This window comes from Aquarana catesbeiana, linkage group LG04 (assembly GCF_042186555.1).
Source record: "Aquarana catesbeiana isolate 2022-GZ linkage group LG04, ASM4218655v1, whole genome shotgun sequence".
Classification (NCBI taxonomy): domain Eukaryota; kingdom Metazoa; phylum Chordata; class Amphibia; order Anura; family Ranidae; genus Aquarana; species Aquarana catesbeiana.
In genome coordinates, this window is record NC_133327.1 from 503,511,036 (window position 1) to 503,528,295 (window position 17,260).

The 17,260-nt window shown below is 40.2% G+C and overlaps 1 protein-coding gene across 7 annotated transcripts in view; it reads left to right on the top strand.

Moving 5' to 3' along the window:
• Positions 1-6,586: 6,586 nt before the first annotated feature.
• The window catches only part of LOC141140482 (proton-coupled folate transporter-like), a 755,302-nt gene continuing 744,628 nt past the window's right edge, over positions 6,587-17,260 (top strand). For all 7 annotated transcript variants that reach the window (XM_073627715.1, XM_073627719.1, XM_073627718.1 and 4 more), the window contains exon 1: positions 6,587-6,957. In XM_073627715.1, the coding sequence (XP_073483816.1) occupies positions 6,850-6,957 (108 nt within the window). In that variant the 5' untranslated portion in view covers positions 6,587-6,849. The remainder of the gene's footprint in view (positions 6,958-17,260) is intronic.

Sequence of the window (17,260 nt, forward strand, 5' to 3'; positions counted from 1 at the left end):
CGGCCCTGCTTTCACCCAACCAACATGCTATTAGACCCAGAAAGCCGTTATATAGTCCTCGTATGTTCCATCAAACAAGTGGCATACACATTTGTCAATATTTATGCCCCAAACTCCCACCAGATGCAGTTTCTCCACAGAGTGCTACGTATAGCCCAACCCGTTCAGAAGGGGCATCTTATATTGTGCGGAGACTTCAACTTAGTCCCCGACATCCTTATGGACACTACGTCTGCAGCAAAATGGTGAGACTCTCCACTAAAAAAGTTTATCTCTTCACATGATCTGTTTGATGTCTGGAGGTGCCACCATGGCTCTGAAAAAGACTTTACCTACTTTTTCTCCCGACACAATTTGTATTCTAGAATAGATCTGTTTCTGACAGATAAATGGCTATTACAAAACCTATGCTCGTCTGTGATCCACACCACAACATGGTCAGACCATGCCCCGATATCGATAACGATTGAAGACTCCAAACACCACCATAAAATATATCTCTGGCGTGCTAACAATTATATACCACAACACGCTGAATATGCACCAGAGATATGTGACCAAATTTCAACATTCTTCTCACTAAATACTGGATCAGTGGGTGACCCCGATGTGGTGTGGAATGCACACAAAGCTTTCATGTGAGGTGTACTGATTAAATTAAGCTCTCACCATAAAAATAAGAGGACCTTGATTCAATCACTTCACAAATAGCAACCCTAGAACTGTTACACAAAGCCAATCCCCAGCCCTCGCAGACTGCCCAACTGATGTCCCTAAGACAGGAACTCAAGACACTACTCCTTCACTCCTTTGACCTCCTTCAATGTAAGTTGAAAGCGACTGCTTACTCCACCTCTAACAAAGCAGGGAAAATACTTGCACAACGCATCAAAGCTAAATGATCAAAGACCAAAATTCACCAACTGTACCATCCCCACACAAAAGATCTACTGACAAACCCTCAAGACATTGCGAATGCCTTCAGTGACTATTACAGTGACCTATACAACCTAAAAAAAAAAAAAACCCTGACTCCGCAACCCTCCTGTGACATCATTAACCAATTTATACAATGTATTAATCTTCCCTCTTTAACTGAAAGCCAGCTGACAAACTTGAATCTTCCGTTTACAGAACGGGAAATTCTTGCATTAATTAACTCACTCCCCTCAGGGAAAGCGCAAGGTCCGGATGGACTGACCGGAGAATATTATAAGCATTTCTCCGAACATCTAATTCCGCACCTAAAAGTTTTATTCAACAGTGCTGCCTCCTCTTCTAGGTCCCCAAATGAATCTTTGAATGCTTCAATTATAACGTTATCGAAGCCAGGGAAGGAGCCAAACATGCCCCAAAATTTCCACCCAATATTGCAACTTAATCTTGATCTAAAATTTACGCTAAAACCATAGCAGCACGTCTGCTAGATATAATGCCCACCCTCATACATAGAGATCAAACTGGCTTTACTAAAGGCAGACAGGCACCAGATGCCACCAGAAGACTGATTAACTTGATTCACCATGCAGAGACCAGCGGAACACCTTCTCTGCTTCTATCTTTGGATGCAGAGAAGGCGTTCAACAGGGTACATTGGTCCTACCTCAAACTGGTACTCCAAAAATTTGGGTTCAGAGACTATATCCTTGGCGCCATCATGGCACTATACTCCACCCCTTCGGCCCAGGTTTTTACAGCTGATATGGTTTCCCGACCATTTCTCATAACGAATGGCACCCGACAAGGTTGCCCACTATCCCCCCTGATTTTCAATCTCCTCATGGAACCCCTGGTGGAACACATCAGAATGCAAACATTCATCTCAGGCCTAAAAATAGGCAATACTTCCCACAAAATCAGTTTATTCGCAGATGATGTGATATTAATCCTCACAGACCTGGCTTCCTCCCTGGTAGAAGTACAAAAAACCCTGAACTGGTTTAGCAAGGTATCCTACTATAAAGTAAATTTGACCAAATCTTTTATTCTTCAACTAAGGCTTGACGCAACGACCTAAAATTTACTCCAACTCCAATACCCCTACGCATGGGCAGACAAGGACATTTCATACCTGGGGGTGCAATTAAATTGGTCAGTCAAAAACCTCTACTCCACTAACTTTAAACCCCTACCTCATAAAATACAAATCGAATCCCAACAATTAGCGAAACATGAACTTTCATGGTCAGGGAGACTTGCAGCCTTTAAAATGACCTGTCTCCCACAAATATTATACCTATTCCGAACCCTTCCCTTCCCCATCCCCACTTCATTCTTCAGATCCCTCCAGACATTATACAACAAATATCTCTGGAAAAGTAAAAGACCTTGATGCACACACTTCAAACTCATAAAGCATAAACTGGCGGGCAGTACAGGGTCCATAGATTTTGAAGACTACTATATAGCAGCTATTCTCGCCCAACTACCGGAATGGTTCCACGCCCAACCTGCCTCCCTATTGGGACACATAGAATCTCTCTCTCTCCATCGTACAAGCCTGAAAAACTGGTTACTAAGCACCCCTCTAGGCACCATCATTCCATCCACCATCTCCCCAACCATGAAGGCAGTGGTCCAAGCATGGAAAAAAATGATATCCATCACTATTCACTCCCCCACTTCACCTCCCAACCAAATACCTCTGGAATCTCTTCACCACTTAATGCCAGATCTACCATTGTCCCACTGGATCCACAATGGAATTCAATATCTACAAAATTTGATACAAGGGGCACAACCCAAATCCTTTGCACTCCTACAAAAAGACTATGCTCTTCCCCCATCAGAATACTTTACATATATAAGAATACACCACTGCCTAAGTACACTACCTCTTCCCCTTTACGCCGTACCTCCATCGACTTGGGAATTCCTGACAAACCCTACCTCCAAAGCAAAAGGCATTTCCCACTTCTACAATCTCCTTCACCAAAAGAACACTTTCACTAAACAACCCCCACATACCCAATGGGAAGCGGACCTAACACACTGACAAACAATGGCAATATGCCCTACAAACAGTATACAGAGCCACGAAATGCTCAGCCCTCTGGGAACTCACTCAGAAATGATTACTTTGATGGTATATGACACCTGCTAAAATGGCATCCTTTAGCCCCCAAACCTCCAACACCTACTGGAGATGTAAAGCGGCCAAAGGGGACCTGTTTCATATACTCTGGGCATGCAGCTTTGTCCAGGGATATTGGGGCACCATTTTCAAAATTATATCAGACATAACCAACAACACAGTCCAACCCTCGCCCGATCTTGCAGTACTAAACCTAACCATTGAAAACATCCCAAGCCCTTCAGGCATGTCACAACCCACATACTCCTGGCCGCCAGACTAAGTATCACCAGACTGTGGAAATCTGTCCAATCACCAACCATTGCAAACACCATTGACCTAGTGAACCTACACTTCAGTTACGAGACAATAATTGCGGCCAGTATTGGTCAGGCTTCCACAACTCGAGAGGCTTGGGAACCCTGGGCACAATGGTCTAGAGCAGCGAAATTCCTGTAACGCACAAGTTTTAGTCTTAATTCCTTCCTGACTGAGCAATATGAATAGTCTCAGTAGGTCATACAATATTCATGTTATGAACATTCATACTCATTTTGAGTAATCGTTCAGTGGGTAATCTCTCTTCTTGGGAGGCAGAGTGCTCCCATTAGGGGTATCCAGAGGAGAGAGAGAACCCACGCTGTTGACTGGTATCAGTATGACAAGTGAGACGTACAAGTCATACATGGCTCGTCCCCTCAGATACTGTTAGTTATCATTTGTTTATTACATAAATCTGTAATGTACAACTTTGTCATTCCGCAATGTACAATGTCTACATTGTTATCCTTGTATAACTGCAAAATATATTAATAAAAATTGATTGAAGGATAAGGGTCTGGTATGGATTTTGGGGGACCCCTAAGCCATTTTTTTATTTTGGCGCAGGGTTCCCCTTAAAATCCATACCAGACCCTTCTGGTATGGATTTTAGGGGGGCCCCTATGCCATTTTTTTTTAATTTGGCGTAGGGTTCCCCTTAATATCCATACCAGACCTGAAGGGCCTGGTAATGAACTGGGGGGGGGGCATGCCGTTATTTTCAATGAGTTTTATCTATATTGCCAGGACCCAACAATACATTACAGACGCGATCAGTTTTAAATTACTTTTTTTCCTTTAGAAATATCATTTTGCTGTGGTACTGTTCTAAACACGGTAAAACTGTGCCACTTTTCAGGCATACTATGGACACACCCCAGGCACTATATTTAAAGGAATATTTCATTTTTATTGTTTCACTTTAAGCATTATTTAAATCAATGCTTCAGAAAAAACGGCCGTTTTTAAAACTTTTTTTTGCATTGATACATGTCCCCTGGGGCAGAACCTGGGTCCCCAAACACTTTTTATGGCAATAACTTGCATACAAGCCTTTAAAATGAGCACTTGGTTGATGATTAAGAGGCACATCTAAGTATGCAGACATCCGGGGTAGAGCTGTCGACATAAACCATTGTCTGCACTGCCAGCTTTCACCGTTGTCAGTCTGCAATTGTGACTGGGAAGACTACCCTGCAGTAGAGCAATTTTGAAAGCAAGGCTTGAAGTGCTAATGGAGCGCAGTGTGGAAGGGATGACGCTGATAGTGGTGTGGGGACTGGTCTATGCAGACAGCTTTACCCTGGATGCCCGCATACTTAGATGTGCCTCTTTTATCCATCAACCATGTGACTTGCTAAATGTTCTACCTTCATTAAATGTAACCATATTACTACACTTAGAGGCGCCTTTGTTCTGTTTTATACTCAGTTGTAACATGACGCTACTTGTATATCAAGACATCGCTTGTATATCAAATCAAGATTAAAAAATTTTGCTTGTCTTGCAAAACGCTCTTAAACCAAATTACTCTCAACCCAAGGTTTTACTGTACTTGAATATTAAAAGTGCCTCTTTTTCTGGCCCTTACTCCATTCTAAAGCAATTTATGATTGTTCCTGTGGAGGGAGGTACAGCCAGTACTGAGCCCCAGCCCCCTATATAAGCTGATATTTTTTTTTTTTGCTATTAGGTGTCAGGCCAGATTGTTCATTTATAATAGTAAATGATCACTTACAGTGCTGTGGCTGCCTGTAAATACACAACCCTATCAATATTTAGTGAACTTTAACTTTTATGAATGAACAATCAAGGCTGTTGTAGCAATGCCATACATGACACAACCCCCACAGTGCTTCCTGTTCATTTTTTACCACCATGCTGTTTGGTCAATCTGCCAGGCTGTGCATTTACAAGTGTAGCCCCAGTCAACAACTGACAGGGAGATGAGTAGTTGCAGTTTCATTGTGTCGGCTGCTGCCTTTATTTGTGTTCACAAGAGACTTCTGCACAGGCTGAGCTGGCTCATTTGGTTGGAAAGAGGACACTACCAATCCCATGTGGCACTGGGGCAAATATGAAAGGTTGTTTCCTGTTCCCTTTTCCTAGACAGATATTCTATGACATCAGAAAGTGCTACAGATGCTATTGGAACCAATTGCCTGATTAAGGGGAAGGATGCTGTGGACACAGACTGGCTGTGCTATACACAGTATACAGAAGGAGACCTCCTGATAACACAAGAAGTTGGTGAGAGGCCCCTGTCCAAATCCACACTACCATTTAACAAAAGAGGCACAGTGTTGCCTGCCAGTATAACAGAGCCAGTGCCATTATCAGTGGTTAAAGGGAACAGAGCCGGTGCCATTATTAGTAATTAAAAGCATAATATCCTGAGTGATTTGACTTAACAGTTGGGCCCAACAAGCTGACCAGCAGAAGAGAGTATATTATATTTAAGCCCAGTTTATTGGTCATGCCTATGTTAAGCCATTGCCATTGGCAATGGGTGTGCAGCACAGTACATACACCACATTTTTCTTCCCATTCCCCTTAAGGTGCTCTTTCTAATTATTTTCAAATGTTGGTAACTATGCAAGTGATGCCTGCTTGTGTTGGGAAACTCTTTAAAGGGGTCCAGCTGAGTTTAGTTGAGGGCTTGGACAAGCAGATGAATTATGTTTGTCTACTGTCTTACTGAATGAGTCCCAGTCCAGTGTATATATATATATATATATATATATATATACAGGCATATATATATAGATATATAATATATACAGTATATACTGTGTGTGTATATATATATATATAATATATCTATATCGATCGATATAGATATAGATATATATATATATATATATATATATATATATATATATATATATATATATATATATATATATATATATATATATCTCTATCTCTATATATCTATATATCTATATCTATATCTATATATATATATATAGAGAGAGAGAGAGAGATAGATATACATCTCTCTCTCTCTCTCTCTCTCTCTCTATATATATATATATATATATATATATATATATACATACATACATACACAGTATACTGTATATACATTGTCCTCCCATATAATTGTAAACTCACACTAAGCTAGAAAGCTAGATAGTCAGGCTTCACCCTTTGACCTCAAATATAAATAGTACTGATTTTTTCAGGAAGTCACAGGTTCCGTGTTCTTCATTTCTCATATATAAGCACTGAGTCTTAGAGCAGTACTGAAACTCTTCAGAGTGACTTTGAGTTTATTATAGCAAAATGAAAGAGTTTCTTATTAGAAGATCTGAGTAGCAGTTACTTTATTGCACATTATTGCACTCTGTAGAAGATTTTATCTCCTTTTCTTTAAATAAATTAGACTCCCAGCCTTACTTCTCAGTTTTAGGCTGTTAATCCATATTTGCTTAAAAAGCTCCTGACTGACAATGTGCCGTTCTTTACAATCAATACTTACAGTGGAACCTGTGCTTTTTCTTTTTATGACTGGAATATTTCTGCAAACACCAGCCTATCAACAGATGATATTATATAAGGTAGGTTAAGTTCTGCATTCCTCAAATATGCTACGTTAGAAGGAATATTACCAATGTCATGCTATAGAAAACATATGGACGGGACAACTTCCTTGCTGTTACAGAGGAAGTAAAGAACTATAAAATGCAGATGGCAGGCTGAATATGCTGACTTATACTTGTTAGTTAGTTGTGCTTGATGCAGTTTTATTTATACTGTTTACCTTTTAAATGTGGACACAAAAAGCTCCAAATTGCTTTCAAATGAATCCAGTTCAATCTAATTCTATTTTTTGACTTAAGCCCTATGATACACAAGAGATTTAAGTAGCAGCACTGAATAATTAAAATCTCATATAATGGTTGTGTGCTTCTTGGACAATTACTGTGCAATTAACCCCGCATGGATTTGTGGAAAGTTGGTAGAAAATCTCCCATTTTGTAATTATTCACTTATTGCAGGGACAAATTGTTACTTTCTGTAACTGTGCTGAATTAGCCTGGATTTGAAGGATTATAAATTGAAATTTTCCGTTAGCAAAGTGGGATAGGAGTGCCTTGATTTTGATAAACCATGTTTTGTGCAGCATCCCTCTCACTAATATACATAATCAGATGCTTATGTTTTACAACAAATGAAAGTGATAATTCTAAACAGAAGAGTAGACATAAGAAAAGTGCACAGGGTTCTGGTCTCTTTCACAGATTTTTGTATGATATGCATGGCATATATTGTGAGAATGGGCAGTTTTGAATGATTGATTATTCATGCCTCCTTATCCTCCATAACATTTCTAGAATATGCACCTTTTTAACTAATGACACCACCAAGTTTCTAATTCACTCCCTGGTCATCTCTAGCCTCGACTACTGCAACTCCCTCCTAATTGGTTTACCTTTACATAGACTATCCCCCCTTCAGTCCATAATAAATGCCGCTGCAAAACTCATCCACCTTACCAACCATTCAGTGTCCTCCACCCCTCTCTGCCAATCCCTCCACTGGCTTCCACTCACCCAACAAATAAAATTCAAAGTACTAACAATAGTTTACAAAGACATCCATAACTCTGCCTCCAGCTACATCCCTAAACTAGTCCCAAAATACCAGCCAAGCCACTCTCTTCGGTCCTCCCAAGACCTGCTCTCTAGCTCCCTTGTAACCTCCTACCACGCTTGCCTCCAGGATTTCTCCAGAGCTTCTCCCATCCTTTGGAATTCCCTACCCCAATCTGTCTGACTGTCCCCTAATCTATCCATCTTTAGACGATCCCTCAAAACCCTTCTCTTTTAAGAAGCCTATCCTGCTCTAATGAGCAGGGCCCTCTGATTCCTCTCGTACCAAATTGTAATGTAACTGTAATGTCTGCCTTAATTTTGTTTAACGCTGCGCAAACTGTTGGTGCTATATACATCCTGTATAATAATGATAATTCATGGCCAGTTTTATGAAATAGCACATTTGCAAAAAATAAAATAAAAAAAATCATGTAATAGTGCAGGCTCTCAGAATGCTCACCTTTTGAGCAAATGTGTTTATCAACAACTTCTTACATACCGTAACTACCCAACATGCCACTTCCACTAGGTTATCTATTGAACAATAACACTTAGCAGCATAATTTTTATTTTTAACATTTCTGTTGGTTAAACTAGGTGGTCTTGTGTCTTTTTTCAACCTGACTGATAATGTAATATGTAATATGTTGCATAGCCAATTAAAAACTTACAGCTTTATGTAGAATTGTTCACATCACCCTCTGCCTAATGGAGCTTTTAGTCTACTCCTACCACTGTTTCAAAATAATTTACTAATGTTTCAGGGGTTCTGCAGTCATAAAATGCATTCAGATATTGGTGTAGTTGATTGGTTAACACCAGTGTAATTTATTCACTTAAGGTACTACTAGTTCATACCAAAGCCCCATAACAATCACAAAAAGGCTTAGGGACATTTTTTGGTAAGGAATATATTTCATTGAATTGTGGTTACTTTTGGAACTATAATTTTACAATTCATGCTCCATTCTAAGGGCTTAGTTGGCAGTCTGAAGTGTATTAGACCCCGATTGTCATTGATGTGATTATGAAAAAAGCTTTTTGAACCTTTGTTTTCTGTGCTCCTTTCGAAAAACGTAATAAAAAAAGATTGAGTTAAAATATCAGTGCAGAACACTTTAGCACTATACAGGTTCTCACAAATTCTATAATATATGTTTATCAAAGTGGTATACCATGCTGATAATACTAATAACTGTGAAGAAACCTGTGAAAAAACCTGTGAGAAAAAAGCAGCGACACAAACATGCAATATAATAATGTAAAAAAGCTAATAAACGGAAATAGTCGTGCTAATCAAACTAGTGGATGTGCCCCTGGAAAACGTCACGTATGACGAAACATGTCGGGCGGAGCTATGCGCTGATGTCATCACACCCCATATGACCCCGGAAGTGCGGGTGTTTAATTTTAATTTTATTGCCGGCAAGTGTTTTTATGATGTTTGTACATCCAACCAGAGATTTTACACAATAAATTAGCTTTTTTGAAAAACAATAACGCACTTGGAGCCTTTGTTCTGCTATATGCTCTGAGCTTACTTGGGAATTTGTGCTTTTGAGGAATGGGGATGGACGGCAGCCATATATCGAGGAGGACGCCCAGAGTCTACTTACACACCTTAAAGCCAAGATCCATCTCAGACCCCGCAGAGGGCTATATCTGCAGGCGTGTGTAACCTCGCTACAACAGGAGGTCCACTTCTCCATTCCTTCCGGTAATTGCCACACAAAGAGTTCCATCCCTTTTCCTTTGGTGGTGGTGAAAACCCTGAGAATCTTTTCCATCTTTCTGGATCTTTATCATCATAGAACTTGTTTTATTTGTCACTTTTCAGAGACTTTATTTTATGACTCACTCTTCATTACATTTGTACTATATTGATATTCTTACACTTCAGTGATTAATAGTGTGTTCTGATTTCAGTTCTATATTTTGTCCATTAGTTTGATTAGCGCAACTATTTCCGCTTATTATAATATGTTTACAGATGGCTAGTTGGGATCATATGTTGAATTTAACAAGAAGTCAGGCTCTAAAATCAATGCACAGCAGAACTTAAAGTGGCACTAGCTTATGCATTTCAGCCCTTAGCCATGAGCTGTAACTAAGGGTGGTAATGATTGAAACAGGTAAGCCAACTCTGCTTCCAAACCCTGCTGTAAGTTTAAATAAAAATAGGATTCATGTTGGTACTGTTGATTTTGTCTACGTTATAATGTTTACATCGCGGAGGAGTATTGTGGCCTGGAATTCCCACGGTATTGGTATGGATTTAGTGGGTTGATCAGTGCTGTATTGTATTCTGTGCATATGTTGGATCTCTGTGCTAGAAGGCCAGTGCCAACTACTGTGCATGGTACCAGGAGAGAACATATTGCTTATGGAGCCTTTTCTATGGCAAATAGACCCCAAAAGGCAACAGGGCCCATCAGAGCTACCATCATGTAAGTATAGGGCAGTCAGTAGGCAAAAAGCCCTGCAGATTACACATGCATAAACATAATGCTGACATTTTCAATAACTTTGTGAATACGTTTGTTGGCACTATGTGTATCATGACTGTATGTAGCACTAACATGTGCTAATTTGGTTTAACTTGCCACAGTATGGAAGCAGAAGGCAAGCTGTGCAATATTTCTTCTCCTATAGGATGACATGCTGAAGGGGGGAACCCACACATAGGATAATGTGGTGGGCACCATTTAGGGAACTCAAAAAAGTTTGTAAAGGGGTCTTCTGTAGTCTAGTACTGTACTAGAATGTTAGCTAGTTATTATACTTTTTTTAGTTATGTTTACTTTTTCAGGTGTGAGATTGCTTGAATGCAAAAGACATTTTAGTGAAAAGCAGTATAAAACAACTCTTGTCCAGATTCAAACACAGAGAAGAAGCTAATGATATACAGTGTTTACTTACTGGGTGTGTAGTCAGACTAGTAAAGTGTTTCTGTTCATTTACTGTAATAGTAGTTGCCTAGCAACAAAGCGGTTTCAGGAACTGATTGCAGACTCTAGGTTAATATGGGATTGATGTCAGCTATGCAATTCACCTCTAATATGTTAAAAATCCACACATATAAAGCTGTCCACCACATCTTTATTTACATTTAACAGAGACATTTATTAGTTGCTTTATCACTCATTTTTGTGTCCTGTAAAAAGGAATGACTTCATACTGAAAGTGTTTATTGACTAGGGGAGTGAAGAAAAATAAGATTGGAAATGATTGTATCACTTTTTATGGTCCTTTCTATGCAATGCGTCAGTGATAACCAACTGGTGTAACAGTGCTAGAGTTACTGTTCATCGGGAAAACAGTTTTTCATCTTTCATTTACTAATTTTTGCAGTGCCTGAAAAGAGGATTGTTATAAAACATGCGGCTTATTGCATCATTTAGTTATTGTGATGTTGGTGTCACTCATTGATACTTGTAGCAAATGCTAAATGGCATCAATGCCATTGATGCAATGATACAAAATAATAGTACTGCTCATATTCCATACATTTAACTTCTCATAACTGACATAAATTTGACTGCCACTTGCTTTCCTTTTATTCTGCTTGTCAGCAAAATTGTGTAATTATTTGAAAAATCTGAAGCCATATCGGAGGTTAGTCACAATTGGCTATCAAGATATCAACATCTATGTGGCTGCCCATCAGCAGGATATGGCCTAGATACATCATTCTTATATGGATTTGCAATGCTTTAATGTCAGTGATTAGCAATAAGCCATTTAAATATATTTCTGACCTAGACATACAGTAGCCATGTTCTATGATAATTATTAGGCAAAAGGTAAAATTGTTGAAAGGTTGCTAAAAGATTAATGGCCGTACTACAATTACAACAAATGGGATTTGATTTGCACTGACAAGATTCATAGACTTGGAAAGTGTTTGGATTTGTATTTATGATTGCCTTGCAAATATCAAAATCACATTATTCATGTACCAGTGCATCTGTTTTTATTGTCGGTGCTTTTTTTTTCTCTAGAAACTCAGAAAGCTAAAGATCTTTTTATATATAGTATCTTCAGCAGAATTCTGTGACCATTTAAAATTAACCACTTAAAAATTGTAAAATCTTGCGTATGTCAGAATATAAAAATGAGGTTTCTTTTGCATTGTAGGCTCAATCCCTGTATCCCCTTCTTTATTTTTTTCCCCACAGTCAGTCAGGAGGTGTTGTGCTTGCAGACAAATCATCAGAAAAAAACATTGCAGAAATACAGCAGCCATTTATTTCTGCACTAGCAGATGAATTACCCAAATTTGTAGTGGCGTGGTCTTTTCTTGCTTATGCCATCAGAACTTTTCAAGCTCCTCCAACACCCATGGCCCAAACTGACTATTCAAGAATAAAGGCTGCAGTAAGTAAGAAAGATGGGAGAGATTACAGTGACTCGTTAGATATGGAGGTTAGAATAATTTACAGTGTATTGAATTTGTTTACGCATTGCCTGCTATGTTTGTCACTTCAGTTTAAAAAACCTGCAAGTTGTAATCTGCATTAACATCTCAGTAACATCTCAGATTACTTACCACAGTTTAAGAGCTTTGTGTGAATTTTTTTCTTTTTAGCAAAAAAGCTCACACTTTTTTAAAGTGTGTTATTTTGAGTGTTATAAATATAGAAATATAATAAGCATCACAGACAAGTCAGACTGGACTGACTGACTGTAGTTGGTTAGCATTAGTAGCATTTAGACCTATCACTGCTCACCATAAACAAAATACAGAAAAGGGCTGGACATTGGTGAATTGGCCACATCAGCATCTATTAATAAAATAAAAGGTTACCAGTAAGGAGAATGTAAGTAAAAAAAATAGGAAAATTGAACAACCCTGACTTTAAAGTCTATATCATAGACTACAATCCTTCATTGACTTAGCTTAAATAGAAGGGTTGCTTTAAAGGTAGTGGCTTTGATAATGCATGGATTCCAAGTGAAACGTGTCAGCCTTGTTAGTCCCCTGCCTGTCTGTGCTTGCTTGTTTTATGGACATTTGTTCACTTTAAAATCTGTATTGCATCGTGTGGGAGTGCAGCCATCTGATTTTTTTTGTTTGCTTTAACCACTTGCCGACCAGGCGCCGCAGTTGTACTGTGGCAGAATGGCACGGCTGGGCGAAACAAGGTTATGTAACGTCCCGTCGCCCTGTGGCCACTGGGAGCGCACGCACCCCCCGCTGGCCCCCCGAGCCGATGTGAGTGCCCGGCAGTTCACGATCACTGTCGGGCTCCCGTGATCATAGCTGACACACGGAGAACCGGGACCTGTGTGTGTATAAACACACAGCTTCCGGCTCTCTGAGGGGAAAACAGACAGACAGTCTGTTCATACAGAGTATGAACAGTGATCTGTCATCTCCCCTGCACAGTCCCTTCCCCCCTTCAGTTAGAACACACACTGGGGAACACATTAACCCCTTGATCGCCCCCTAGTGTTAACCCCTTCCCTGCACAGTGACATTTTTACAGTAATCAGTGCATTTTTATAGCATTGATCGCTGTATTAATGCCAATGGTCCCAAAAATTTGTCAAAATTGTCCGATGTGTCCGCTATAATGTGGCAGTCCTGATAAAAATTGCAGATCGCCGCCATTACTAGTATAAAAAAAAAATTAATAATAAAAATGCCATAAAACTATCCCCTATTTTGTAGATGCAATAACTTTTGCGCAAACCAGTCAGTATACGCTTATTACAATTACAATTTTTTTTACCAAAAATATGTAGAAGAATACATATCGGCCTAAACTGAGGAAAAAAAACTTTTTATTTATATTTTTGGCAGATATTTATTATAGCAAAAAGTAAAAAATAATGCTTTTTTTTCAAAATTGCTGCTCTTTTTTTGTTTATAGCGCAAAAAATAAAAACTGCAGAGGTGATCAAATACCACCAAAAGAAAGCTCTATTTGTGGGAAAAAAAAAAAAAAGGACGTCAACTTTGTTTGGATGCCACGTCGCACGACCGCACAATTGTCAGTTAAACGATGCAGTGCCGAATCGCAAAAAGTGCTCTGATCAGGAAGGGGGTAAAATCTTCTGAGGCTGAAGCGGTTAAAGGTAGTAGTATTGCCATAACTGCAATGAAATCTGCACTTGGAACCAAGCTCACTGATTATTCATTCATGCAAATCTACCAGCTGGGGAAGCCACTGCTTTTTTTCTTTATTTAAAGTTCCTTAAAAATTATCTTTTTCTCATAACCTCCAAACAGTCATGAGAAACCTAATCTCGTGCTCTCAAATTAGGACTGACTAACTTCCCTAGGGTCACACATTCTTGATCAGCTGCTCTTGCTCAAACCTGCAAGCTTTCCCAATCCAGCTTCAACTCCCAATCAACCTTCTGACAACCATTTTGGTAAGATGCATCTAACTTTCTCTCCATTCTTTTATTCTCATTTCTTATTTTCTTATTTTCTTTTTATGGCTCTTACTCCCCAGTCATGCAACCTTTCCACCAAGGTTTTACTCTATGCTCTGGTCCTTACATTCTGCTATGTCTTTAGACAGTGCATCTTAGCTCCACTACTCCCACAGTTTTGTACATTTAATCACTACATATTTCTTATGCCAACTCAGTTTGTAGGGCTAATGCCTTACCGGTAATCCATGTAGCCAGGAACAGTCCCCAGTCTCCTTACACAAACCTACTTTATTTTGCCGCGCCAATAGACCACTGAGAGGCAGGTTTGGTGAACGCAGGAGGTTTATTGAACAGGGAGATAATGATTACAGTGTACCACGCCATTTCAAAGAAGAGCATGCCAGGGGTACTAAAGGTTTACAAGTGTGGATCATAGAGGCCAATCCAAACCATTTTACCACGACAGAGCATTTTAGGGTATTATGTGAAAAAGATTGAATACTGAATATATACCCTTAACACCTTACTGCTTACAGGTTTGAACGGAGAATTATAGATCCAGGGAGAGCTAGGTGACTCACAGGCAGCATCACCAAGACCTCCTCCCTACTTCTTGAACTTACTAGAAACTTCCAGAAGAATGGGAGGGGAAGTAAGGTGGAGCTGCCTGGAGTATTCATGAGGGCCCTGACCAATCCCCAGTAGATGGGTTCGCAGGGGGCAGGCCCCTCAAATACTCAGGGTCAGCCCAGCTGGGGCAGTGGAGTTCAGGTGGAAGCTGTAGATGAAGTTTTAGCTGTCGGAGGCCTTTGAGAGTAACCCCCTAGTCTGGGGGGTGAACTCAGGTCTGGACTTAGGTGCAAAAGGGACTCCTCTTTATTACACACAGATGGATCCTGACTAGTGGGCATGGGAGCAAGGCTTGGGACAGCAGGAGAAAACTGCTGGGCAAATCTTCAGGAAGGAAGACTGTTAAGAGGGCTGGTGAGCTTATAGTCTGAGGAATAAAAGGCATACCTGAGAGGACTGAGTGGAAGCAGTCTGGGATGGATGCAGATTCGGTCTGGGGGGACTGTGGAGTCTTAGCCAGGAGGGCTAGTGAAAGGGGCAGTCTCAGCCAGGCGGCCTGGCAGTGCAGAAAGAGGTGGTACTGGAATCAGTAACCACAGGAGTAGGAGTAGAACAGCTGAGCACTGGGACTTCAGGCTGTATATAGTTGGCTGAACTCGCATTGCACAGACATTGCATGTTATCATCCCCGCAATGTGCGAATAACTTGCGATGTCTGTGTTTGCATAAATGTGAACCTAGGCTTAACCTTGTGGCCCACCCACAGATGGATAGAAGTACTTTGGTGATTTTTTCAAAATCTTTCCCTAAATCTCTCGCTAGACAGCTCTGCTCATTTCAGCTGACCAATTTCTTGCGGGCCCATAACACCGGCGCTAAAGACTTCACATTTTATTTTCATCTGCATGACTTTTGCCAGGTTGGATTATATTTACTGCACCCCTATCATATTAACTAATTCTCAAATTTTCTAATTATAGTATCATTAACTTCATATTTCATTGGCTTAGCGGACACCCCTTATTCCTGGTGTTTGAACAATTCCCTTCTCACTGACCCCACTACCCACCAGGATATTGCTAACTCTATGCAAGAGTATTTTCATTAAATTCAACCCCAGATACTTCCCCTGCTACTTTGTGGGTGGCCCACAAAGCGGTACTTTATAGGCATTGCTGCTGCTAAAAATAAGTAATGATGGAAACAGATCTTGTCGTGGATAAACCACCGTACTCTTTTGTGCTATTAAGCGCCCTTCCAGCTTTTCAGTAAATTGCATCTTTAAACAACCCGTGTCTGCTGTATTTCCCCAATAAACAGACAGTCACCATCTTAGCTCCATCGTTTCTTCATCTGCCCCTCCTGGGCAGAGGCCCTTGGCTTTTATTCATGGACAACAAAAGGAAGTGACAAACAGGAAGTCCTGGCTCCAACAGCCAATTGCTTCCTCCATACAAAATGCTAATACAGGAAATTACATCATAGGAAGTGACACTACACAGGAAATGACACTACAGAGGAAATGACACTAAACAGGAAATTACACTAAAGAGGAGGGCATCCACAGGAGTGGGAGGGAGAAGTGCACGTCTCATCCACTTGAGGCATGTACACTGCTCTCCGCCCAGCTACATCCACCATCTTAGTCAGCATGGAGCCCACACAATACTGCTCAGAGTAACCAGTATCTAGTAAGATCATTCTACTCGTTCTTACAGGCTTGAGAAGATCTGTGGGGACATTGCTACTGGTGTTGTCAATATACGGTACGAGTATATTAACAAGGCAGATATCAATGCCCTCTTATTAAAGCAGATATGTATCCAAAATTGATAGCGAAGTCCACAACAGTGATATAATAGTAGGTTTCACATGTTATGGGGACTTCGCTTCTCTAATGTGCATAGACATTTGAAGGCAAGAAGCCCAGCGCATTGCGTTTGATACTTACAACCCGGAAAACGCCCACACACACAGAACACATCTCCAAGCCCATGAGAAGGTTTTCAAATTGACGGTTTTACCGCTGGTCCCGATTCAACCTAAGGGCACTCTGCTAGAGCGCTCCTTGGTTAAATCAGACACAGGGAGACAGATGACAACAATCCATAAAACACACATAATAACATTTCCACAACAGGTCCTCCTTTTTGTCATATGCTACTATATTTTCCTCGGTGAATCTTGATCTTCTTAATCAGTCCTTAAGTCCATAAAAAGGAAAACACGGCTTGACTTGTAGACTCTTCTTCAGGAGGGATGATTTAGAGGAGGACAGGAAGGCCGGTCGGTCTGGGGTCCTCTGTGT